The following is a 22,604-nucleotide window of genomic DNA, read 5'->3' as shown; positions in this document are numbered from 1 at the left end:
GGTAGATCCCCCTCTGGTCCCGGGGGCCCCCCCTCTCCCTCTGCGTCCCGGGCCGGTGTAGGGGGGTCGCTGGCGGCAAGCGGAGCGGCGGGGGGGGGGGGGATTAGCTCAGATGGTAGAGCGCTCGCTTAGCATGCGAGAGTCAGGGGGATCGATACCTGCATCCTCCAGTTTTGTCTGGCGCGGCGAGGGCTGGAGGTGTGACGACACACACACGAGTGTGTGCGTACATGGTTATCCATTCGTGTGTTTTGACGTAATATGTGCACGCAGCGGCGCGCGCGTAGCCCGGCGAAGGGTGCGGTAAACGGGGCGTGGTCAGCTTTGGTGGGGGCGTGGTCAGATGGGGGCGCGGCCCTAACCGCGCTAGGGCTCTCGTTGCCGAGGCGCCGTCCAACGGGCGGGTACGTTGCTAGGGAGCGGTGGGCCAATGGGCGTGCGCGTTGTTGTTGCTAAGCGGCGTGGCGGGCCGGGCCGGGCCGGTGAGATGAGCGGGGCCGCGGCGGCCCGACAGCCATGGAGATCCGTTGCGGCGGGCTGCTCTTCAGCTCCCGCTTCGACTCGGGCAACCTGGCACACGTAGAGCAGGTAGAACCGCCCGGGGCGGGGGGCGGCGGCGGCGGCGGCCCCGCGGCCTGGGGTGCCGCTCTCCCCGCCGCTGACTACGAGTTCAACGTCTGGACGCGGCCCGACTGTGCCCAGACCGAGTATGAGAACGGCAACAGGTAACGGTACGGCGCGGGGGGTGGCCGGCGGGGTCGAGGGGCTGGGGGGTAGCTAGCAGGGTCAGGGATACCCTGTGGGGAGGCTCATAGGGTCTGTTCCCCCAGCCCCAGGATCTGACAAGCTGGCGGGGCCGGCGAGGTCGGGGGTGGCCTGGGGAGAGGGGGGACCGGTGGGCTCAGGGGCTGACCCGGCGCTTCGGTCCCTCCCCAGGTCCTGGTTCTACTTCAGCGTGCGGGGGGGTGCTCCGGGGAAGCTGATCAAGCTGCACATCCTGAACATGAACAAGCAGAGCCGGCTGTACTCCCAGGGCATGTCCCCCTTCGTGCGGACCCTGCCCGTGCGGCCCCGCTGGGAGCGCATCCGCGAGCGGCCCAGCTTCGAGGTACGGGCACCGGGGATGGGGGCTTCTGCCGGGGGTGGGGGGGCCTCGGCTGAAGGGCAGTAACAGGTAGGGAGAGGAGGACCCTTTGTTCAGGGTTGGGGGGGCAGCTCTGGGGCACAAACACCCCTCACTTACCAGGCCGGGGTGATCTCCAGCCTTGCGGGGCAGGGCAGGATGGGGCAGGTGAGTGGCTGGTTTGTACTTTGGCAGCCGCAGGGGAGAGGGCGGGGGGGGTTAGTGATAAAGCCTCTTCCCTCGGCTGAGCACTCGGGAGCAGACGACCCAGTAGCTCTCTTCTCTGCTGGCCAGCTCTGGCTGGGGCGTGGGCTTTTGCTGGGTGATTTCCCTGTTGCATGATAGGGGTAGCCACAGAACTGCTCTCAAAGCACACCTGGTGCTTCCCTTCCTGTTCATCAGTCGTTGGAGTGGCTAGTAAATGGCTCTTTGTGGCAAGCCACACGACCTCAGGTTGCTCATGCCCCTGCGAGGGGAGCGGTGCTGGCCACAGGGCAGTAGGATGAGACCCCAGGGAACCGAAGCCAGCAGGAAGAGCCATAGCAGCAGGTTGACTCTCACACCCCCACTAAGCTGTTTGAGCCTCAAACAGGAGTTTGCTGGTCCTGGCATTTTCTGTCTTCGGTCTGGGTAGGAGCTGCCTGGGGGAGAGTCACTTGCAGGTGCTCTGGGTTGTCCTTGCTCTGTGCATACTGCTGTGGGGAGGCCGCAAGCCCCCCAGCATGCCCCCCCCCCTTCTGCCCCACGGAACAGGGGCCAGAGAGAATCTCCCATCCCCTGACATAGGACAAGATGATGCTTGATTTGGCCCATGCTAGCACCAGGGAGAGACACAACATACACCTGAGCTTTGCAGCGCTCGTTAACTTTGTGAAGTGTGCTGAAATAGAGTAATTATTGTTCTGTCTCAGAGTGCTGGTGGGTGGGCATGAGAACTAGAAGGAAACCCCTGGGTTTCCCAGACAGCTCTGACCCAGAGCCAGGCATACACCGAGGCTTTGGCACTGCTCCAGAGACCCGAGTGCTGTGTGGCAGGGCAAGCAGGGAACCAAAGGCTTTGTAGGAAAGAGCGTGATGTTTCAGGGATCTGAGCGAAGCGGGCTGGGATCTGCAGGGAGCGCAGCTTTGATTCCCATGCAGTTAGAGAAGGGCAAGCGGCTGCAGGTACCACCTGATACACCAGAGAACTGGCGTGGCAGTGCTGGAGGAGAACCGCAGGGGCCTGTGGTGGCCATGGCTGCCTGGCCTGTGCCCGGGAGGTGGCTCTGCGTGCCCTCAGCTGGCTGCTTCTCGGGCCGTCCCTTTGCTCAGCCTCTGCTTTGTGTCTGTCCCAGATGGTGGAGACGCAGTTTGTGCTGTCCTTCGTGCACCGCTTCCTGGAGCACCGTGGTGCCACCACCTACTTTGCCTTCTGCTACCCCTTCTCCTACACGGAGTGCCAGGAGATGCTGGCACAGCTGGATGGCCGCTTCCAGGAGTGCAGGCACATGTCTCCCAGCAGGTGCGCACCCTCCCACCCCATTCCCAGCCCTCGCCCGCTTGGCTTTGCCCCTGCTGTGGAAGTGCAGTGTTGTTCAGCTCTTCCTGCAGTGGGGTAGAAGGTGGAGGGGGGTATGTGTCTTTGTGCCCCCCACTGCCCCCCGGTAGTTGCCTGATGCTTGCTCCTCTGGGCCCTAGCTCTGCAGGGGCAGCTGCAGCAGCTCCCCCCAAGCTCCTAAGCACGTGCTTCCGAGGGGCTTCCAGAGCGGCCTTTATTGCTTCAGACCAGATCCCTCTGGCATTCCTAAGGGCAGGTTCCCATCAGGCAGAAGAGGCTTGAGGAGGGGCTATAACAGAGCTGCAGCCCTTGGTTTAAGGAGAGGGGGTTCTTGGAAGCCAAGACCTCATTTGCTTTCCACCTCCTGGCTGCAGGAATGTCCGGGCATCTCTCTCCCACTGCTCCCTTCCTCTGCAACTGCTGTTGCAGAGGGAGATCTCCCTGCCAAGAGCCAGCCTCAGCGCCGGGCTCTTTGTGGATGGCGCTAGGAAGCTCCTCTGATCTCAAGAATTTCTCTTGAAAGTCAGAGGAGAACTTAACGCCCGGCTGAGGAGGACAGAGTCAGTCTTCAGGTGCCTCTGCAGATAACTGCCCTGCAGCCCCTCCTGGCCCCAGAGAGTTTCCGTGCCACCAGGCTGGGATCGTAAATACCTTTTCTTAGACAAGGGCTGAGCAATGGCTTATTGAAAAGGGTTTGTTCTTAAATTGTCATGCAACAGAGAACTATAAGAATTTCAAAATCTGGCAGTCAGTTGGTAAGACTCTAATGGCAATATCATAGTCTCTATGGGTCAAACTCACCTACTGATGCAAGGCCCCTGAGCCCCTCGGGATCACGGCAGGGCTGGGTGGTCCCAACCGAACCATCCCGCAGGAGGCCCCGGCTCCCTCGGCACAGTGGGAACTGCCGGGGGCCTGGGTGGGGCCATCAGCAGGGCAAGGAGGGATCTCCACGCCGCGCAGGTGGGTCACACACAATCATGACATCGAACGCCTGAGGCCGGAGGCTGGTCCTGCAGCAGCACCCGGCAGGCTGTCTGGTGCCCAGGCTGTTGGTGACCCTGCACACACCTCACTGCTGCTGGGTGCTGCCTTGGCCACGGTGGGCTCCCAAAGGACAGGGGGCTGTTGCCTCCCCTGCCCATCCCAGCTGACACCCTTGGAGGTGGCCAGCCCCTCTTGCCAGCCAGGGTTTATTTCCCCGCCAGAGTAGTCTTGTGCTGCCACGGTGGGATGACCTGACGGCCACGGGTACCTCTGCTGGGTCTGGCTGTGCAAGAGCCACTCTCCTACTGCTCTCCGCAGCCATGGAAGGGGCCAGGCAGCATGACCCCAGGCCCTGAACCACCACTTTTTCCTCCAAAGGAATCCTCCTCGTGATCCTGGTGGACTCCGAGGGGAGCTGGCAGTGACCAGCTCAGCCGTGGGTGCCTGCAGGCAGCAGGAGAGGGTTTGGCAGTTTTGGTCAGGCTAGGGCTGTTGAACTCCTGGGGAGCAGAGTGAGCAGGGACACCGTCCTGGACAAGCAGCTAGAGGCAGAGCTCAGGGCTGTAGGTGCGGAGAGTGTCCCCTGCCCAGCTGGGAGCCCCCTTCGCTCCTTGAAGGCATCTCCCACAGCTGCCCACGGCAAGGCTCCGCGCCCTGTCCCTCAGTCCCCAGCCCAGCGGCATGCTCAGCTGGGATGGCAGCTGCGCCAGCCAAGCTGCTTTCTTCCCTGGTGGGGAAGGCTCCGACCCGTGCCTTCCCAGCTGACTGGGGCAGGCTGGCTGAGTGTTTCTCCTTGCTCTGCAGCTCCCTCGACTCTGTCTATTACCACCGGGAGCTGCTCTGCCACTCCCTGGACAAGCTGCGAGTGGACCTGCTCACCGTCACCTCGTGCCACGGCATGCTGGAGAAACGGGAGCCCCGGCTGGACAAACTCTTCCCAGACACGACCACTCCCCGGCCACGCCGCTTTGCAGGGAAGAGGGTGAGCTGCCGCCACCGGCTTTGGGGCTGTGTTGGGGACAGCGAGCATGGTCAGCAGTGTGTGGTGGCCTGTGTGTCGGCGCCTTACTGCCACCCTCGCATCTGTGACTTGAAAAGTGTCATGTCCTGGAGGGCTGGAGCATGGGGAGTAGAGAGTCTGTGAGATCCTGCATCGAGGTGTGGGAACTGGTTGCCTGCCAGGAGCCCTAGTGCATCTACTTAGCACCTTGAAATGCCCTCTGGTAGCACCACACACCTGTTCCTCAGGGCAAAAATTAGGGTCTCATTTCCTAGGAGTTTTGTTCTGTCCTTTTAACACTGTTGTTCTGTTAAGCTGTGAAGAAACTGATGGAAGGGCTGTATTTGGGGTGTCAGCCCCTGCTGCAGTAGGTGGGCCCTGCCTGCTGGGAACAGGGATGGGCAGGGAGCTCCTTCTGTGGCCAGAGCTGGGATGGGCAGCTGGGTTGCACCACACGTGCATCTCTTTCTGAGAAGCTCCCACCAAGAGAAGGGTTTTTTAGGAGGTGCTTTATGTTGTCGTTGCATTCGAGCTCATTCCCGCTCTGTGGGATCGCTTGGGGCTTTTCCCTGAGGCGCTTCTGCATCTCTGCTCCTGTGCCGCCCATGCTCTGGTTTCTCTTGGTAGCAGGCTGCAGGGCTTCTGTCCCTTTAGTCTCACACAGGGATAAGCAACCTTATTCCAAGTAGGACATGGGGGAGGCACTGGGCAAAGAAACCACTGAAAACTGTTGTGTTGCTGCACCCAGTACCTAGTTGTCTGCTCCACATAAAGACCTTAGCTGCATGTTGGGCAGCATGGTGCCTGGCTGTGGTGCAGAGGGGGGAGCCCCCCGGAGCGCTTGGCCCCTCAGCTAAGCCATTGCAGCATCTTGGGGCAGGCAGGAACCTGCCCATTGTCCCTGTCTTTTTGCCCTCAGGTGTTTTTCCTGAGCAGCAGAGTCCACCCGGGGGAAACACCCTCCAGCTTTGTCTTCAACGGCTTTCTGGACTTCATCCTGCGGGAGGAGGACCCTCGTGCCCAGATGCTGCGGCGGATGTTCGTCTTTAAGCTCATTCCTATGCTGAACCCTGACGGGGTGGTGCGGGGCCACTATCGGTGAGTGAGCCCAGGTTGCAGGTGCAGCTTTGCTGGGGTCCAGGCTGAGCTGTTCTCTCCTGGTTTGGAGTCTGTTGTGCATTTTGTGATGGCTGGGAAGAACAATCCCAAGATTCTGCGTCAGTAAAATAAGCCAAGGCCTGCAGGCTACAGCAACTTCTCCCTGCTACTCCCCGGGATCTGTGGCAAGGGCTTGGGGCTGCTGTTTCCTGCATAGGACATCTCCTGGATCAGGGCTTTCTGGCTTGGGCGAGCAATGCTGCCCTGCGCATTTGAGGCACTCAGATGTTGTCCTGTCCTTGCTCTCCCTGGACCAGGTTCAGGGAGGAGGGAGGGAGATCACTCAGGGCTCTGCCTTGCTGAGGCAAGTGCCACACTAGGAGAGAGGTTCTCAGCCGTTTTGGGGTAGAGTCCATTGCCTGTGAGGGGATGGTTTGGCCAATTGTGCTCCAGGATAGAGCCCAAAGCCTCGGCCGTTATGAGTTAAGGTCAGATCTGCCTTTGCAGAATGGATGGCATTGTGCAAAGGACCTCACATCTCCTCTGCTCTCTCCATAGAACTGACTCCCGTGGGGTAAATCTGAACCGCCAGTATCTCAACCCCGACGCCGAGCTGCACCCTGCAGTGTATGGGGCCAAAGCTGTCCTCCTCTACCACCACGTTCACAGCCGCGTCCTGCCGGGCTCTCCTGACTGGAGGACATACGTCTCCCCACTCAGCACCAGCTCATTAAGCACAAAATCTTCCAACCTTTCCATCTGCAGCAGCACCCCATCCCCGGACGCAGCCCTGTCAGAGCTGGAGAAAGCCAATAACCTCCGCAACTCACCCAGCACCTGGCGTGCCAGCACATACTTCAGCCCTTCTCAGGAACCCCGGCTCTCGGGAGCACCTGCCACCGAGCTGCAAGGACTGGGCGGCAAGGACCAAGCTGTCTGGATCCTCCCTTCAAGCCACACCGCGGAGCACTGTGAGGAGGAAGCCAGGAGGCCTCCACCAGCACCTCTCCCCGAAACCATCCTGCCCCAGGACAGTGGGCTGGCCTACTATGTCGATCTCCATGGGCATGCCTCCAAGCGCGGCTGCTTCATGTACGGCAACAGTTTCAGTGATGAAAATGATCAGGTGAGGGCAGGGGGTAGGAGTACAGAGGTGCTGGAGCAGGCTGGGACCCTCACAGCTCTGCCCCATCTCCAGGGTCCCAAACGCTCCCTCCCACTGCTGGGAGAGGGGGTGGCACGTCCCTGTCACACCCTGTCAAGGCAGGGGCTGGGGTGCAGAGCTGACTGCCCTCCTTGCTTTTGGTGCTTGGTGGGGTTTGCTCTCCCTTTCCCCTCCCAGGGCCTGTGACCGGGGCAGCTGCAGCAGGTCTCAGCTTTCTCCCTGGCAGCTGGCGTGGGGAGGACAGAAGAGCTTACACCCCTTCTCCTAAGGGACGAGAGGGTGGGGGAGAGCTATGCCGCTGGGCTCCCTCCTCTCTGCCTCCATGAGCAGGCTGTCAGGAGAGCCCAGCTGCTGCCTCTCCCTGCTGGGGATGGGCCGGGGGTGGGCAGGGGGCAGGCAGGGGTGGGCAGCATCCCCCAGGCAGGGCTGGAGCGTGTGAGACTCTGGAATTGAGCAGGGTGGGCCCAGCCAACAGCCCAGTGCATCCCAGAGCTTGGCACTGGTAGTGCTGGAGCAGGACAAACAGCCAACGGCTCTCCTCAAAGTCACCCGTGTTCCTCTCTGTACACTGCAGGTGGAGAACATGTTGTTCCCCAAACTCATCTCCCTGAACTCACCTCACTTTGACTTCATGGGCTGTAACTTCTCGGAGAAGAACATGTACGCCAAAGACAAACGGGATGGGCAGTCGAAGGAGGGCAGCGGGCGAGTGGCCATCTACAAAGCCTTGGGGATCATCCACAGGTAGGCAAACCTCTGCTCACTTGCTAAATGTCCATGCCAGCTGATCTGGCCCAGTTCCCCTCTGTCCTGGAAGGGGGTGGTCTTGCTGGAGGCAGCATGTTAAGGAAAGTTGAAACCACTTCTGTGGGGGCAGCTGTGCCCTGTGCGGCTCTCTGGTGGGGTTGGAACTGGCCAAGAGGAGTGTTAGGTGCTCGGTGTAGGCAGAGGCCAGGACCCAGCTGTGCCAGTTTACTGCCGCGTTTGACTCCTTTTCCTCTTGTATCTCCTGTCCCTTCACATCCCTCCTGCAGCTGCTCTGGCTTCTTGTCCTCGCTGTTGTAGAGCTGCTTGTGCACCGTCTTCCAGGAGGAATTCACCTCTTTCCCAGATGTTGATATTTGTAATGAGCTGTAATTAAAACCTGTTTAGTTGTAATGGGCTCAGCTTCCCTAGACCTTGCATGCAAGATTGCCATGCAAGATTCCAGTCTCAAGCAATCTGTGATTCTGTGGGTTGAGGATATTCGTGTGACCCGTAGCAGCCACATGTGCCTCTCCAACAAGGGGTGGGATATTTTTGGCCTGTTTGTTGTGGTTGCTGGGAACATAAAAACGGCTGAAGCAATCAGCCCAACAGCCTGTCTTACCCTCTTCTGGCCCCAGTGGTGGCCAGATGCAGATGCTGAGGAAAAAGTGCAAGAAGTGTGTAATGCTTCTTTAGAAGATGCTGCATTCCACAGGAATCTGTGGTTTGAGGAAATGTGGGAGCAGCACCAGGCTTCCTACCAGCCCTGGACTTCCCCCAGAAACCTCTGCACCCCTTCTCCTGTGAACAGCTGCTCTCTGTGGGTGCAGTTTCATTTTGCTGGCTTAGGCTGGTGTAGGACCAGGCTGCTGGCAGCGATGGTGGCACCCTTGGCTCCTTTCTCTCCCCCATTTCCTCAGCACTTGCTGTGCGCTCTGTTGCTTCTCTGCGCCTGGCCACAGGGCTGGGTCAGAGAGCCTGCTGATTTGGCTAAAACCAACCCTGCAGTAACAAATACACGAGTTTTTTGGGCTCAGGTTCCTGTTGTAGCTTGCTCTGTGCCCATTTGCTGTGGCTGGCAGGGAACGGCCCATGGTTAATCCAACAGCGACATCCCGAAACACAGTGGGGGTTCTGCTGGTGTCTGGAGTGCTCTCGGTGCCCGTGCTGCGCGGTACTGTACGGGCATGTCGGATGGGGAGGGAGACTTGCTGGTTTTCTGTGGTGTTAGCAAGATGAACTGTCTCTGAGCAGTCAGAGAGATGCAAGCAATCCTAGCTGGCAGCTCCCAGTCACCCTCTTCTCCTTCCTGCCTCTGGAAACGTGGTCTGGGAGCACTCACTCGGTGATTTCACAGGGACCAAGGGGAGGCTGACCGGCCACTTCGTCCCTGGCTAGTCTTTTGTGACAAGAGATGCAACATTTGCCTTTCTCCACCCATCAGGAACCACCCCCCACTCCCTGTCATCTTCCAGAGATGACTGAGAGGAGCCCCACAAGGACCTCGGCAGCCCCTCGGCACCCTTGGGTGCTGCCCCTCAGGGGCCATGGGCTCACATGGGGTTCTCCTGAGAAACATGACCCAACTTGATTATTGTCCATTTCTGGTGGTTTTCCTCCTGGAGCCTCATCTCCAGGCAGAGCGATCCTCCCACCCCACCCGCTGCTTTCTGCACTGGAGCTCCATCGCAAGTTCACTATCAGCCAGCTGATCTCCTGGCATATCTGTGCATCTCACTGAGTACCGGGATGGACCATTCCTGCAATTGGAGGATGCTGTCCTCAAAAAACTGCCACCTTTCCTAAGCTCCTTTGTCCTTCAGAACTGTCTCCAATGGGATCTGCCTTACTGGTGCACTGAATTAGCTGAAATCTGCTCTTCTGAGGCCCAGAGTCTGCTCTGCTGCTCTCCTCCCTTCGGGATCATGAACTCCACTATTTCACAGTCACTACAGACAAGGCTGATGTTTATTATCACATCCCCAGCTGACAAGTTCCTCCTTGTCCATGATCCAGCTGTGCATCACCCCTGGGTGGCCCATCCAGCACCCGTAGACCCATATCAGGAAGTAATTCCCCAACACCCTCCAGTGATCTGGAGGGCTCCAGCACTTTCTGGGGGATAGAAGCAATACTTAAGAGATGATTTCTTTTATATTTTTTCTCAACCCTGCTGAGCACAGGTGAATTTCTAGCACACGTCACATTGTGTAACAGACACACACAGAGTAACCGGGTGCCGTGTGCAGGTATTCATCAGGTACCTTAAAAGCCATTAGGTTTTTTTCCCCCACCTTGAAAATGCTGAGGGTGGAGAGAGGTCAAAGCTTGGAATAAAGAACACAGTAAGACAGCAAACAGAGAAACTGGAAGAAGGGCAGACCCCAATTAGTGTCCTTGGGGTCAGTTTACAAAACTCGGTGCCCAGCGGGACGCCCAGGTCTGTCTCTGTGGAGCTGCTCTCCCCCAGCTGGCCCCAGGGTTATTCCTCCCTGCAGCAGGACTTTGCCTTTCCCCGTGGGAAAGTGGGGAGGTCCCTGCCTGCCCCCTCCTCTAGCCTGGTGAGTCCCTCCCCAGGGCAGCACGACCTGCTGGAGCATCAACCCCAGCTCTGCATCCTCTGCAGCCTTGCTGGGGGCACATGCTGCCTTGGCACCTCGGGCACCGGTGAAGGGGCTCAGCATCCTGATATCCGGTACTGACCCGGGGGCACACTGCCAGTGCTGGGACTCCAGCTGGGCTCTGAGCCAGGCGCATCAGCCAGCGTCCAGGCCACCTCCCCATCCCCTGGCATTGCCTGTCCTTCATCTGCTCGCAGGCAAGGGTGGGGTGGGAGACAGTGTCCAAAGCCATAAGCCATCGCTCACGGCTCTCCCTCGGCCTCGGAGCTGGCCATTACATCATCAAAGGCTGCTGGGGTGGTTATGTGTGATTTCCCCTTTGTAAATCTGCTGACTGGTCCCAGACACCTTCTGTCCTTCCTGGGTCTCCAAGACTCTTTTCTCCATCATCTTCCTGGGGATCAAGGTGAGGCTGACCAGCCTGTGGGTGCCTGGCTCTGAAGACAGAGGTGACGTTTGCTTTCTCCCTGTCCTTGGGACCCACCTTGGTCACCAGGACCTCTCTGAGATAATCGGCAGCAGCCTCACCAGGATGTCAGCCGCCTCCCTTGGGACGTGCAAGGGTGTCCTGCCGGGTCCCACGGACCTGTGGTGTCCCAGCTGTGCAGGTGTGCTGAGCTGCTCGCCAGTGATGACTTGAGGTGAAGAAGGCATGGAGTACCTTGGCCCCCGTTCCAGTCAGCAGCTGGCTCACACTCTCCCTTGTCTTCCTTCTGCTACTGATGCACCTCTAGAAGCTGCCTTGTAGCCCTTCTCATCCCTCAACAGATTCAGTTCTAGGTGGGCTTTGGCTTTCGTAGCCCCATCGCTGCCCATTCAGACAGCATCTGTGTCCCTCCCAGGTCACCTCTCCCTTCTTCCAACTCTTGTGCAATTCCTTTTTTTTTTATCCAAGTCCAATCGGGAGCTCTGTGTTCATCCACGCAGGCCTCCTGACGCCTTTGCTTGACTTCCCACCTATCTGCGTGGGCTGTTCTGGAGTCGGAAGAGGTGAGCCCTGAAAATGAATCGGCTCTTCTGGCCCCCTCTCCTCACCAGGGCCCTGTCCCTGGGGACTCTTCCAAGGAGATCCCTGAAAAGGCAAAATCTGCTCTCCCGACGTCCAGGGCTGTGATCCTGCTTCTTACCTTGTTCCTTTCTCTCAGGCTACTGAGGTCCAGCGTTACATGGTCACCACAGCCAAGGCTGCTCCTGACCTGCACACCCCCAATCAGTTTTTCTTTGTAAGTATGAGGTCCAGCAGTGCCCACCCCCAATGCCCGTGTTAGAATAGCCCCCCCCGGGCAGGAGGCATCCCATTGGGTTGGTGAGGAGATGAGGCACCTCTTGACTGTGCTGCAGTGCTGGAAGTGTGCGGCAAGTTCCTCGGGAGGTTGGTGTGTGCTTTCTACTTTCTGGCTCCCACCCAGGGGGAGATTGGTAAGTCTCAGCCAGCTGGCAATGTCAGCCTGGACAAAGTCCAACTCTCCAACCAGACATGTATTCAGGATCTGGCATTTTTTAAAGAAAATTGGTCATTGTTGTTGTTAATAGGCAAGGTTGACATCACTGTAGTATCGTGGCTCCAGGGCACCAATCTTTTGCTATTTCAGTTTAACGAGGCTCAGCCCTGCTCTGGCCCCCTGAGCTGAGCTCCTGCCTTGCTCCCTGCATGGCACCTTGCCCTGGCAGCCAGGGAAGGCTGTCAGTCTGTCTGTTAGTCCCCCCTCCCTCCCTGCTCTGTCTGCAAAGTGCCAGCACCAAGCTGCTGGGGCGTGGAGTGGGCAGTGCAGGGCTGGGAGCAAGCGAGGAGGGGGCTGTGCTGGGCTACAGGACCCTCTGTCTCTGGAGAGGGGTGATCTGGGGCCCCTTCTCCAGCCCTTCCGCAGCTTGGGGGGTGCACACAGGGAAGGGCCCCTGGCCCCACGGTGATAGCCTGGGAACCAGTGGCTGGAGAGAGGGTGATCCCCTCTGCCTTCTGGAGCCCACTGAGCTGCCGTGGTGGTTAGCCCTGTGGGTGCCAGGACAGCATCGGCACACTGCGGCAGATGAAGGCAAGTTTCTCTTGTCGACAGGCTGTGGGGGATGCCCCTGCAGCTGAGCCATTTAACACCTCCCTCACACCAGTCTCCCTACAAGGCTTCGGCTTTGCCAGTTTTATTGGGTTTCCTCTGAGAGTTCCCACTTCCCCGTGCTCGTTACACACACTCCCGCTATCGGTTTGCAAACTATCAGGATACGCATCCTGGCCATATGTGTTTTTGCAAATCCCTCAGCTCCACGCATTGGCTGTGCAGCACGTCCGAGCCCGCACCTCCATCCCCTCCTCCACCACTGATCTCCTTTCCACTGCACACTCCCGGCTCTGCTGGCAGCACACCAGGCTGCTCCTCCGCACAGGGCTCGGCGGCGCAGACCTTCAGTGTTGCACCCACCGCTCTGTCCCAGTGACTTCTCACTGGGTTTTCCCTGGAAGTAGAGAGACACGAAGATGGCCCTGTGACTCTCTTGCCCCTTCCCTGAAGTCATGCAGTCTGTGCCACATCAATGGTCCAGTGTCTCATTGCCAGAAAATCAGTACAGCTTGAGGCTTTGCTCCTGGGGAACGACGTGCCACCCATTCTCCTGTGCCCTTTGTGAACCTCTTGCCCTGTCCTTAAGCATGAACTCACCAGGGATGACTGCAGACCCTTTTAGGATAATCAGAGAACATCTTTTGGTAGTCGCTTCACCCTGAAAAGCAGTTGGGGTGTCCCTAGCAGCTCTGGGTGCCTCGACTGTTGATTTAAGGTAAGAGGTGGGTACACTGGCACTTTGGGAGATCGGTGCTCAGCAATAGCTGGCCACTCCTGCTCCTGCTCTCCAGCTGCCCCTTAGCCAGTCCTTTCTTTGGCATTGATTTCAGAGTCCGGTTCATTGACCTGTGACACAGGTGCCTCTCCTGTCCTCAGCACACCTCTGACTTCCACCTGATGGCCAACTGTTGCTTTTTTTACCTCCTTTATTCCTACCTCAGCGGACGAGAAAATGCAGTGCACGTGAAGCAGGTTGCAGCAAGAGCTGCGGCTCAATGGCAGGAGCCACGTCTTCTCTCCAGACTCCCCTGGGGAGCCTTCCCTCCCAGGGTTGGGGGACAGAGTGTCTTCTAAGAGGCAGCAGTAGTGCTGCTGTGCTCGGGCAGTGGTGGATCCATTGGGTAACGTGGGCTTCCTTGTGCTTCACAGCTACACGCTGGAATGCAACTACAACACAGGGCGCTCGGTGAACAGCATCCCCGTGGCCTGCCATGACAATGGGAGGGCCAGCCCGCCGCCCCTTCCTGCCTTCCCCTCCAAATACACCGTGGAGCTGTTTGAGCAGGTAAGGGGAAGCCCAGCGGCAGAGCGGCTGGGTGTGCGCAGCCCTTCCCTGCCCTGAGTGCTGCAGGCAGGACTTTCACCTCCCAGGAAGAAACTCTCACGTTCTCTCCTGCTTCTGCACTTGTATGTCCCCATGAAAACAGCGCAACTCCTGTGCTGGTCCGTGGTGCGGATTTGGAGAGCTGTGTGAGAGACAGGGTGTTCTCAGTGTCAGTGCCGTAACCTGTCGGTACGTCCCAGCCCACACCAGCCTGCGGGGCCGTCTGTGACAGCCCCCGCCACTAGCCCCAGCCCCAAAATGCTTTGTCCCCTGGCTGGACTGGAGACTTCTGCCCTCAGCCTCTGGGGCATCCCAGGGTTGTCCCTGCGCATCTCACACCACTGCTGACACATGTGGTCCCTGGTCCCTCCCTGCTGAGTGTAGGGCTGCCTGCTTGTCTAATGCCTGCAGCGAGAGGCAGCAGGTCCTGGTGGCTGTGGGTGCCTGACTCGCCCTGGCCCTGCGTCCATGCTGTGCGCCTAGAGACTTCCCACGGCAACACTCCTCCCACCAGGGAGCTCGATCGGAGTCTGTAATGGAGATGAAATGAGCTCAGGGGGGTTGTCTGGAATTTGGGGTTGGGTTTTCTTTTCTTCCTTTGTTTTTTCTGCCTCAAGTCCTAGAGAGTTGCTGCTCTTTCTCAAGGTCTTTCTCACCAGTTGCCTCTTGCAGGTCGGGAGAGCCTTGGCTGTGGCAGCACTGGACATGGCAGAGTGCAATCCCTGGCCCCGGATCGTCCTGTCAGAGCATAGCTGCCTCAGCAACCTGCGAGCCTGGATGCTGAAGCACGTGCGGGGCATGAAGGGCACAGGCGGGGGCCCACGGAGGAGAGGAGGTGCCAGGACCCCCCCCAGGAGCTCCACGTAAGCGCCTGCCGGGTTGAGTGTTCAAGAACTGCAGGATAACGCCAATTAGAGATGATAAATGTACTCCAAGTGAGTTACCCTGCAGCTAATGAAGCCAACATTTATTTGCTTGCTTTCCCACCTTGTTGGGGCCCGTGCTTGTCCCTGCAGAGTTTGCTTTGTGAAGGGTATCCCTCAGCTCTGAGTCATCGGCAGGCCAGAGGGGCACGCAACCTTGCAGGGTGAAGCTGTTTGGGATTTACCTGCCCCAGTAACCTGGGAAGTGGTTATCTGTCCGCAGAGAGAACCAGCATCTCTTCTGTTTCTCCCCCTCCCCAGCCTGGTCCGGCGCTGGACTGGGATGGATTTGGGACTGGGGGTGAGGGAGTGGGAACTCTGAAACCATGCTGCTGCACCGAGGCTGCCAGGACAGCGATGTACAGCGTGGGGGACTGGGGTCTGCTGCTGCTGAGGGACATCCCCTTGTGACATGGGCTCTGTTCCTGTCCCCCGCCGCCTGCCAACGGCTGGGGAAAAGTCCGGGGGTCTGACAGAGATGGTGTATCAGCGGCATCAGCAGCCTAACGCTCAGTGCCTGGGCTGGAGACGACAAACCTGCTCGGCAGGAGCGGCGGAGAGCCGGCTGGGAAGGAATGGGGGTGCACAGAGGTGGCCGGTGGGGGGGACCCCCTCTCCACAGAGCCAGGCTGAGCCTCCTCTTTCTCATCCCATTCCAGCGGGCTTCCCACCTCAGCCTCCGATAACGCCCTGTCCCGCATGAGGAGCTTCAGCAACGGCACCAGCGGGAGCGGCAGCAGCCAGCAGGACTCGCCGCAGATCAAAGCCTCCCCCAGCTTCACCTTCAGCTGCAGCAGGCCCTCGGGTCCGGCCGCTGTGAGCCAGAGTCTTCAGAAAGGCAGCGCCAGAGCCCCAGCACCGGGCAGAGGTAAGCTGCGCTGGGGACCTCTTGTGCGCTTGATCCAGTACCTGTCGAGCTGCTGTGTGAAGCCGCAGCCCTGAGGAGAGCTCTGTGCCAGCGTAACAGTGTGCTTTGATGTAATAAAAGTGGGTTTGCGTGGAAGAAGTGCGTGTGAACCGCCGCCCCCTCCCCTTGGAAGGGTCCTGGATGCCGTGCTCAGCTCTGTGCTGTGTCCCGAGCAGAGCAGCCCTGGCTGAGTCAGGACAGACGCCACACGGCGAGACCCGTGGCTCCTCCAGCACAGCTTCTGCAGGGAACCAAGGGGGCCTAGCTGAGCTCCTGCCCAACGGCTCTGCAGCCCCTGGCTGGGCAGAAGCTGCCTGCCACTTCTGTTGCACCGAGATTGCAGGGACTCTGTCCGCTGTGGGCTGCCGGGGGAGATGGCCCTTCCTGCACTGGTGGTGCAGGGGCCAAGGGGTTTCTGGAGAAGCCAGCACAGAAAACCTCCGCTCAACTTCCCGAGGCCTCAGCTGCTCCCAAAGCATTCCCAAGGCCTGCAGGGATACACCAAAGTGCCTTCTCCCTTCCCAGGCACCTGCTGAGCAGCAGTCGATCATGGCACATGACTGTGGTCATGGTGAGGCAGGCTAGCAGAGCTGTAATTAGTCACTGGGGGCTTTGAACACACGGTGAGTCCTGTCCGGTGGGGGCCAACTCGCAGCACCAAGCTGCCAAGCCACCTGCACAGCTAGGAGAAAGGCCCTGGCTTACCACCCCGACTCTGGCAGCGGGAGGGTGCCAAAACCAAGGCAATGCTGGCTTCCTCACCATGGGGCAGGGGGCTCAGCACCACTGCAGGCTGTGGCAGGGCAGGCAGTGCTGCTCCAGGCCCCTTGGGGGTTCAGAGCTGCAGCTGGCTGGCCGATGGTGGGGAAAGCCCCAGTGCCCCATGCTATTCTGTGGGCTGGTCCCACAGGCCCCCAGCTGAGGAAACGGGGCTGGACTGGGAGCCCCAGTCGGCTGTGGGGCTCTGGAGGCCAGTGAGCACCGTGCTCTGAAGTATCCCAGTGCCCAAAGATCAGAGGTGTGAGAGTGAGGGTCCGCTTTCGGGGCGGAGGGGGCTGCCTGTGTGACTCTGGGTGTGACTCTGAAGCTGTCGTTGTGTCAAGGCTCTGTGTACTGGTGCTGCTCTCGGGAGAGATTGCTGCATTTCTGACTGTAGGCTTGTTTCTCGTGCTCCGTCTGTGTTTCTCGCATTGCTTCGTCCTCCATGTTTGCTTTCCAGCACTTTGTAGTGACTGTTTCTCATCTGCCATGAGAACATGGTGGGGAGGAAATAAAAGGCTTATGTTGTCATGGGCACATTGTAACGTCTGTTCCTTCTGCCATGCATGCTTGAGCCACCCCAGAGCCAGCGGGAGCAACCCACTGGCCCGATCCCCAGCTGCCGGGGAGTCGGTGATAGTTGGGCGCGTGAGCAGGAACAGACCTTGTGGGGCTGGAGGGGAAGAGCCTGTCTCCATTGGATGGATCAGTGTCGTTCTGCCTCCCTAGCCTGCACTCTCTGCTTGCTGGCTGCCGGTGGGGTAGCTGGGTGCTGTGTGCACGGCCTCCAGCAAGGGGAGCTGTGACCGGCAGAGCCAAGTGCCTGGTGGGATGCTGTGCTCTCGTGCTGGTGGAGCCCCGGCTGCCTGGCTCGTGGGACTGGGATGTGGCTCTTCCTTCCCTGCCCCGGCAGCACCTGGCAGCTTGACCTTCTGTGTGCCCAGTCTGGCTGGCACCCCCTGCTCTGGCTGCCAGCAGCTTTCCCTGCTGCCTCAGCCAGCGGTGCCAGCGCTTTGAGCGTGAGGGCCCTGGCAGCACTGGCACTGCCATGTCTGCACAGGGAAATGCGGCCCAGGAATGCTTTGACCCCACGGCTTTGCTTTACGAGCACCATGCCACTGCCCTCCGGTCAGGGGTCCCATCCCGGAGTGGTGCCGGGATGCTGTCACAGACTCTTCCTTCCCCAGGCAGCCGGGAAGGAACCAGGAATGCTCTAGGTCCTGCCTGCAGCCCCAGCGGTCGCCAGCCAGGTGTGATGAGGCGATGGTTAGATGGCACAGGATGAAGTCACTGTGCCCCAGTTGTGTTCCATCCTTCCCGTTCCTGCACACGTGCTGCTGAGATCTTTGTCCATGTGGAACAGGCAGGAGCCAGTCCCCACAGACAGGACATCATGCTCAGCTATCCCCACCGGCCGTGCCCCGAGGGTGAGGGGAGGCTGCTCTCTGCTGTGGCCCTGCAGGACAGCTGTCCCCTGGTGATGGCTGGGTTACACGGAGGAGGATGTCCTGTCCAGGACCTGCTGCTCAGATGGGGCCCCTGACAAGTGTCAGAGACATGTCCCGCTCCCAGCTGCTTCCTCCAAGCCTTGCAGGAAGGGAGCCCTTTCCTGGTGGGCTCCAGCCACAGCCCTCTGGCATGGCACAAACCTAAGCTGTCTGGTGGCCGCAGGGCCCCCCCTGCCCTGCTGTCTCTCCACTGTGCCACCTGGCAAGCCCTGGCTGTGGCAGAGACTGGTGTCCCTGCAGACATGGTGGGGAGTTCACCCAGCTGGCTGCAGGGGTGCAGCTGTCACCAGTGATCAGCAGAGCCACGGGCGCTGCCCGGGCGAGGTCTTGTCTGGCAGCTGCCATGTCTGAGGAGCAGAGGTGCCCAAAAAGGGGGCCAGGGAGGGGAAGGGCAGGTCTCTGTGCGAGTGCGGGAGGAGAGGGCACAGCCTGCGCCTGTGCAGTGCTGCCGCAGGAGCTGCTTTCCCAGAGGGCTGCTTTGTCGGGCTCTCCTCAGACACCTCGTGCTCCAGCCCCAATCCTCTCCACAGCTCCTGCTCCAGCCTGCCCGCATCGGCCAAGCCCCTGGGAACCCAGAGGGGACCTGTGCTCTGCACATGGCTTCACAAGTGCTGGGGGGGGGGGGGGGGAGTGTCTCTGCAGAACCCCTAGTGACCTTCTTGTCTGTGCAGCCTCAGCTGCCCTGGCCTTTGCTGGCTGGAGTTCATCACCAAGTTGTGCCGTTTCGGTTGTGACAAGTCCAAGGTTAAGAGTTGTCACTCACCAGTACCATCCACTGTTGCCTGTAAAGCCCCACCACCCAGAGAGTGCTTCAGCACACCGCAAACTTGCCCCAACCCAGACTTTGCCACAGCCTGGCTCCTGCCTGCTCCTGCTCACAGGGTCTCATTTGCTGTGGGGTCCCACTGTTGTTCGTGGCTTACTCGGGTGTTTTACGTGGTGTCCGTTTCCCAGGGGACACTGTCATGGTTTCACCCCGGGGGGCACCTCAGCCCCCTGCTGTCACCCACTCGCTTGCTCTCCCGATGGGATGGGGGAAAGAACAGGAAGGGTAAAAGGGAGAAAACTCCTGGGTTGCGATAAAGACTTTAACAGGGAAAGCAACCCTTGCCTGCACGCTGCGCCTTCCCTGTCCCCCTCCTCGGCTGCCGAGCGATTGCCATAGGCGCGGGACAAGTTTGTCAGTGCTGCCAGCTCAGCCAGACAGCGTGCGAGTGCTCTTAGGGCTGATCCTGTCTGATGCCATCAGCGTGGCTGGGTGTACTGGTGACTTGTGCCCAGCATGCTGCTGGCCTCCATGTTGGTGCTGCCCAGCCAGCCCCAGCCCATTCTCTCCAGGTGCAGGGTTCTGCGTCTTCCCTCCAGCCGCCTGAGGTTTCTCTTGCCCTGTTTTGGCAGCCTGCGTGGCCCCGCTGATGAATTGCAGCCCTCGTGGCATCGGTTACTTCCCCAGCACAGTTCTGCCTATGGCTTTGCTGAGGGCACCGTGGTCCTACCCTGCCCAGCCGTGCCTGCCCCTGCCTGTCTCCCACACCGCTGCCGAGCACCAGCACGGGTGCAAACCCCAGTCCTCAGCCACAGCCTTGTCCTGCAGCAATCGAGCTGTCTGTCTGGTGCTGCTGCCTCTGGCTCCGACTCTGGTTCCCACCAGCGGCCCTGGCCCCATGCTGAGCCATCGAGTGCCTGTCATGGTCCTCCCCGCTGGCACTTCGGCAGCTGCCAAAGTGGCTGCTCTTGCTCTTCGGCTTTGGGGCTGTGCCTCATGCCTGTGCCGTGGTGGGGTTCCAGCCCCAGCGAGCAGCTCTGTCCTGGCTTTCCTGGCTAAAAGGAAACACAACCGCAGCCAGGTCTCGTGCGGGACAGGGGCTCAGTGCATGGCTGCTGCAGCCACAGGGAAAGGTGCCAGCATAGGGAGGCAGCATCGGCGGGGGGCAACTGCCCTGGGCACACACCAGCCTGTGCCTGGGTGGGTCTGGGCAGGTGTCAAGCCCCAACGGCCACCGCAGGCCAGTGTGGCTGCCGGCAGTCCTGGCTCCTCCTGCCAGAGCTGCAGCAGCTCCATGCTGCTGCCAGCACCACCAGCACATGGGTGTCCGTGTGTCTGTCCCACTTCGTGCCGCGCCGGGCCCTGGCCCCTCCTGCGCACTCGCAGCGTGGGCCACATCCTGCCTGCGCGGAGCCTGCGGGCAGAGCAGTGCTGCCATGCCTGCCGTGCCCAGCCCACCAGCCACCGAGGCTGCTGCAGCTGCCCGGGGCACAACTGGCAGCTGTGGCTGGGTCAGCTCCCTGCCTGTGTGGGCCAGGCAGCTGCCCAGCCACAGCACAACTTGGTGAGGGCTCTGCACCAGCCCCGGCACTTCCCACCTCAGCAGCACTCAGGGCTCGGCCAGGCCATGCCGATCTGCACCGCAGCGGTTCTGTGTGCCCAGGGCAGGCAGCTGGTACCCCTGCTGCAGCTCACAGCCCCCCTTGCCGACCCCAGCATATCCCTGGCATCCCCAGCGTGGGCTGAGCTCTGTCTCATTTGTCACACAGGGACCCTGCTGGTGGGCGCCCGGGCAGCGCCCAGCACCGGCACCAGCCACGGATCGCGGGAGGCCCAGCGCGGCGTGGGAGAGCCAGCGGCTACTCACAGCACAGCACTGCTGCAGGTACCGCTGGGCACCGGCAGGGCCTGGGGCAGGGAGCCTGGGGGGATAGCAGGGCCCTGAACCCCCACTCTGGTGGTCCCTGAGCCCTGGGAGGGGTCTGCCCCATAACTCTGCCAGCCGGGCCTGGGGGATGTGGGGCTGGGGAATACCGGGGGGCACACCAGGCCCAGTCTGTGCTGGGAGCTGTCAGACCCCCCTGGAGCACGTGGGGTACTGCACACCAACAGCCCAGGCTGGCTGGGGGTCTTCTCTAAAGAGCTTGGAGACCCCCCCATCTGCAGGGCTCAGAGACCCCCATCTCTGGGGCTGAGACTCCTGGTCTGTGGGGCTCTGCCAGGAGCTTTTTTGCCCCATGTGCGTTTTTTCTGAGCTGTGCAGACACCACTGGTGGCAGGGGTCCGGTTCTGTAGGACCCCCAGCAGCCGTGGGGGGTCCCACAAGACCAGGGACAACCACCCCTCCTGGGCACTGACCCTCCCCTCCCCGCAGGCGCTCCCGAAGAAGCTGGACACCAGGAGAGCCCCAGAGCAGCCCAGGTAGGTGCTGGCATCAGCCACAGCGTGGGACCGTCCCACGGCGTGGGGTCGTCCCTCAGCCAACCCAGAGCCCGTGCCGACGCCAGGGTGGCGGGAGCCCTGAGCAAAGCTGCACCCTCTGCCCCAGCGGCATCCACCAGCCCCGAGAGGGGCTGTAGCCCCTCACTCCCAGCAGCCCCCTCAGGAGCGGCGTGTGGTTCTCCGCAGCCTGGGGGGGCCTCCCCTGCGCCCCAGCAGGATCCCTGTGCGGAGGAAGGGGGCAACGACCGGCCAGAGCCTGCTGGGGCTCCACGCTGACAGCACCACAGCCCGCCGGGCCGGGAAGCACAGCCATGGCAGGCCCTGGGCCTCGCAGCCTCCACCAGGTAGGGCACAGCACAGCCCTGGTGCCAGGGCTGCTGCGGTACCCCCTCCGGCAGGGCCCGGCACAGGGCTAGGGGGCCGCAGCGCCCATCCTGCATCTGGCCCTGCTCACCCTGGCACAGGAGGGCACCAGCACCCCCCAGGAGCCCCCGACGTGCTGCAAGAGGCAGAGGGGGCGCGGGGGGCTAGGACCCCGACAACCCCCAGGCATGGGGGCTGTGGGGGCAGTGCTGGTGCATAAAGGCAGCCCAGGGGATGCCCCGGCCTGGCCCCACGCTCTGCTGGCACTGGGAGCACCCGCGTGCCCCTGTCCCACCAGTGGCGACGCCGGTCTCTGTCCCTGCAGGGCTCTGCCAGGAGGCCCCCGCACTCCCCGGGGGGGTGCAGAGCACCGAGGGACTCTTCCTGTGCGGGGGCAAGGGCCTGCACCCCCAGGTATGGCCCCGCGGCATTGGGGGGGCTGCGGTGTGGGCAGGGGGACCTCAGCCCTGCTTTGCCCTGTGCCAGCAGGCCCTGGGCAGGGGCCGCGGTGCTGGGGAGGGGGCTCCAGCCCCTCTGCCCTGGCCCGTGTGGCCGCGGCTCCTCTCCACCCTGCTCTCCTGCACCACAGTGCCCGCCAGGCCCAGCCCGTGCCTCGCTCAGCGCCTACCGGCAGCTCCTCTCCTTCTGCGCTGAGGCCTGACCACAGCCACCAGCACTGGCCCTGCTGCTCGCCGGGCCCCACGCCACCGGCCTGCACCGTGTCTGCACCCATGCTTGGGGCAGGGCCGGGGCACCCCCCCACAGCCGCTGTGGCCCCCCCAGACCAAAGCTGCACCAGTGCAGAGCCTGAGCCATGGCGGCACCAGGGGCTCCGGACCCACTCTGCTGCTCAACCCCCTCCCCGCCGGGCTCCAGGCACAACCACCTGCTCGCGTGGCACCGTGCCTACTCCCAGCTGTGGCCATCATCGCCCAGGGTGCCGGGGCCGGCTCACATGTCTCACCATGGCTCACCGCAGCGCCTGCTCCTTGGTGACGGCGGACTCCCACCCCAGGATGGCCCCACTCCTCCCCGCGGGACCGGCGGAGGGACCTGGCGCGGGCGGGAGATATTTTTACATCACACGGTTTCCTCTTGTATTATCGTGTTTCCGTTAAAGTTTGTTTGGAAGAAGCACGGCCTCCCGCCTCAGCGTGGCACCGCGGCGGGCACCGCCACGCTCCGGGCGAGGGGCCGTGCTTGGCCAGGCCCTGCTCCACCATGGCACTGTGCGGCTCAGCTCGGCGCGGCCCTGTTGGGGGAAGAGGGGTGAGCGGTGC

General features: G+C 61.1%; 2 protein-coding genes across 7 annotated transcripts in view; one reads left to right on the top strand and one right to left on the bottom strand.

Moving 5' to 3' along the window:
* The first annotated feature begins 351 nt into the window (after positions 1 to 351).
* AGBL5 (AGBL carboxypeptidase 5) lies at positions 352 to 22,458 on the top strand. Of its 3 annotated transcripts, none has more exons than XM_069805364.1 (15): positions 352 to 725; positions 937 to 1,108; positions 2,458 to 2,624; positions 4,452 to 4,629; positions 5,567 to 5,745; positions 6,304 to 6,871; positions 7,485 to 7,654; positions 13,482 to 13,617; positions 14,329 to 14,519; positions 15,239 to 15,447; positions 20,289 to 20,404; positions 20,894 to 20,940; positions 21,148 to 21,305; positions 21,650 to 21,738; positions 21,914 to 22,458. In XM_069805364.1, the coding sequence occupies exons 1-15, from the start codon at positions 517 to 519 to the stop codon at positions 21,983 to 21,985; spliced, it is 2,661 nt and encodes an 886-aa protein (XP_069661465.1). In that variant the 5' UTR covers positions 352 to 516; the 3' UTR covers positions 21,986 to 22,458. The 3 variants fall into 3 exon arrangements, with proteins under 3 accessions (XP_069661465.1, XP_069661466.1, XP_069661468.1); XM_069805367.1 differs by having other exon boundaries at positions 607 to 731; XM_069805365.1 differs by lacking the exon at positions 21,148 to 21,305 and having other exon boundaries at positions 353 to 725.
* OST4 (oligosaccharyltransferase complex subunit 4, non-catalytic) overlaps positions 22,413 to 22,604 on the bottom strand; it is a 29,072-nt gene continuing 28,880 nt past the window's right edge. For all 4 annotated transcript variants that reach the window (XM_069805383.1, XM_069805381.1, XM_069805382.1 and 1 more), the window contains exon 3: positions 22,413 to 22,576. The gene's annotated coding sequence lies outside the window, so the exon portion shown is untranslated. The remainder of the gene's footprint in view (positions 22,577 to 22,604) is intronic.

The sequence above is a fragment of the Haliaeetus albicilla genome, chromosome 18 (genome assembly GCF_947461875.1).
Source record: "Haliaeetus albicilla chromosome 18, bHalAlb1.1, whole genome shotgun sequence".
Classification (NCBI taxonomy): Eukaryota; Metazoa; Chordata; class Aves; order Accipitriformes; family Accipitridae; genus Haliaeetus; species Haliaeetus albicilla.
Note: the sequence above shows the minus strand (reverse complement) of the source record. Positions and strands in the feature narration are given on the sequence as shown.

Excerpts from the sequence above, each read along its gene's own strand:
- AGBL5 (XM_069805364.1), top strand. The coding sequence starts at position 517 with ATGGAGATCCGTTGCGGCGGGCTGCTCTTCAGCTCCCGCTTCGACTCG. Across the intron at positions 6,872-7,484 it reads TCAGTGATGAAAATGATCAG|GTGGAGAACATGTTGTTCCC; the intron begins GTGAGGGCAGGG and ends TGTACACTGCAG. Across the intron at positions 20,405-20,893 it reads ACAGCACAGCACTGCTGCAG|GCGCTCCCGAAGAAGCTGGA; the intron begins GTACCGCTGGGC and ends CCCTCCCCGCAG.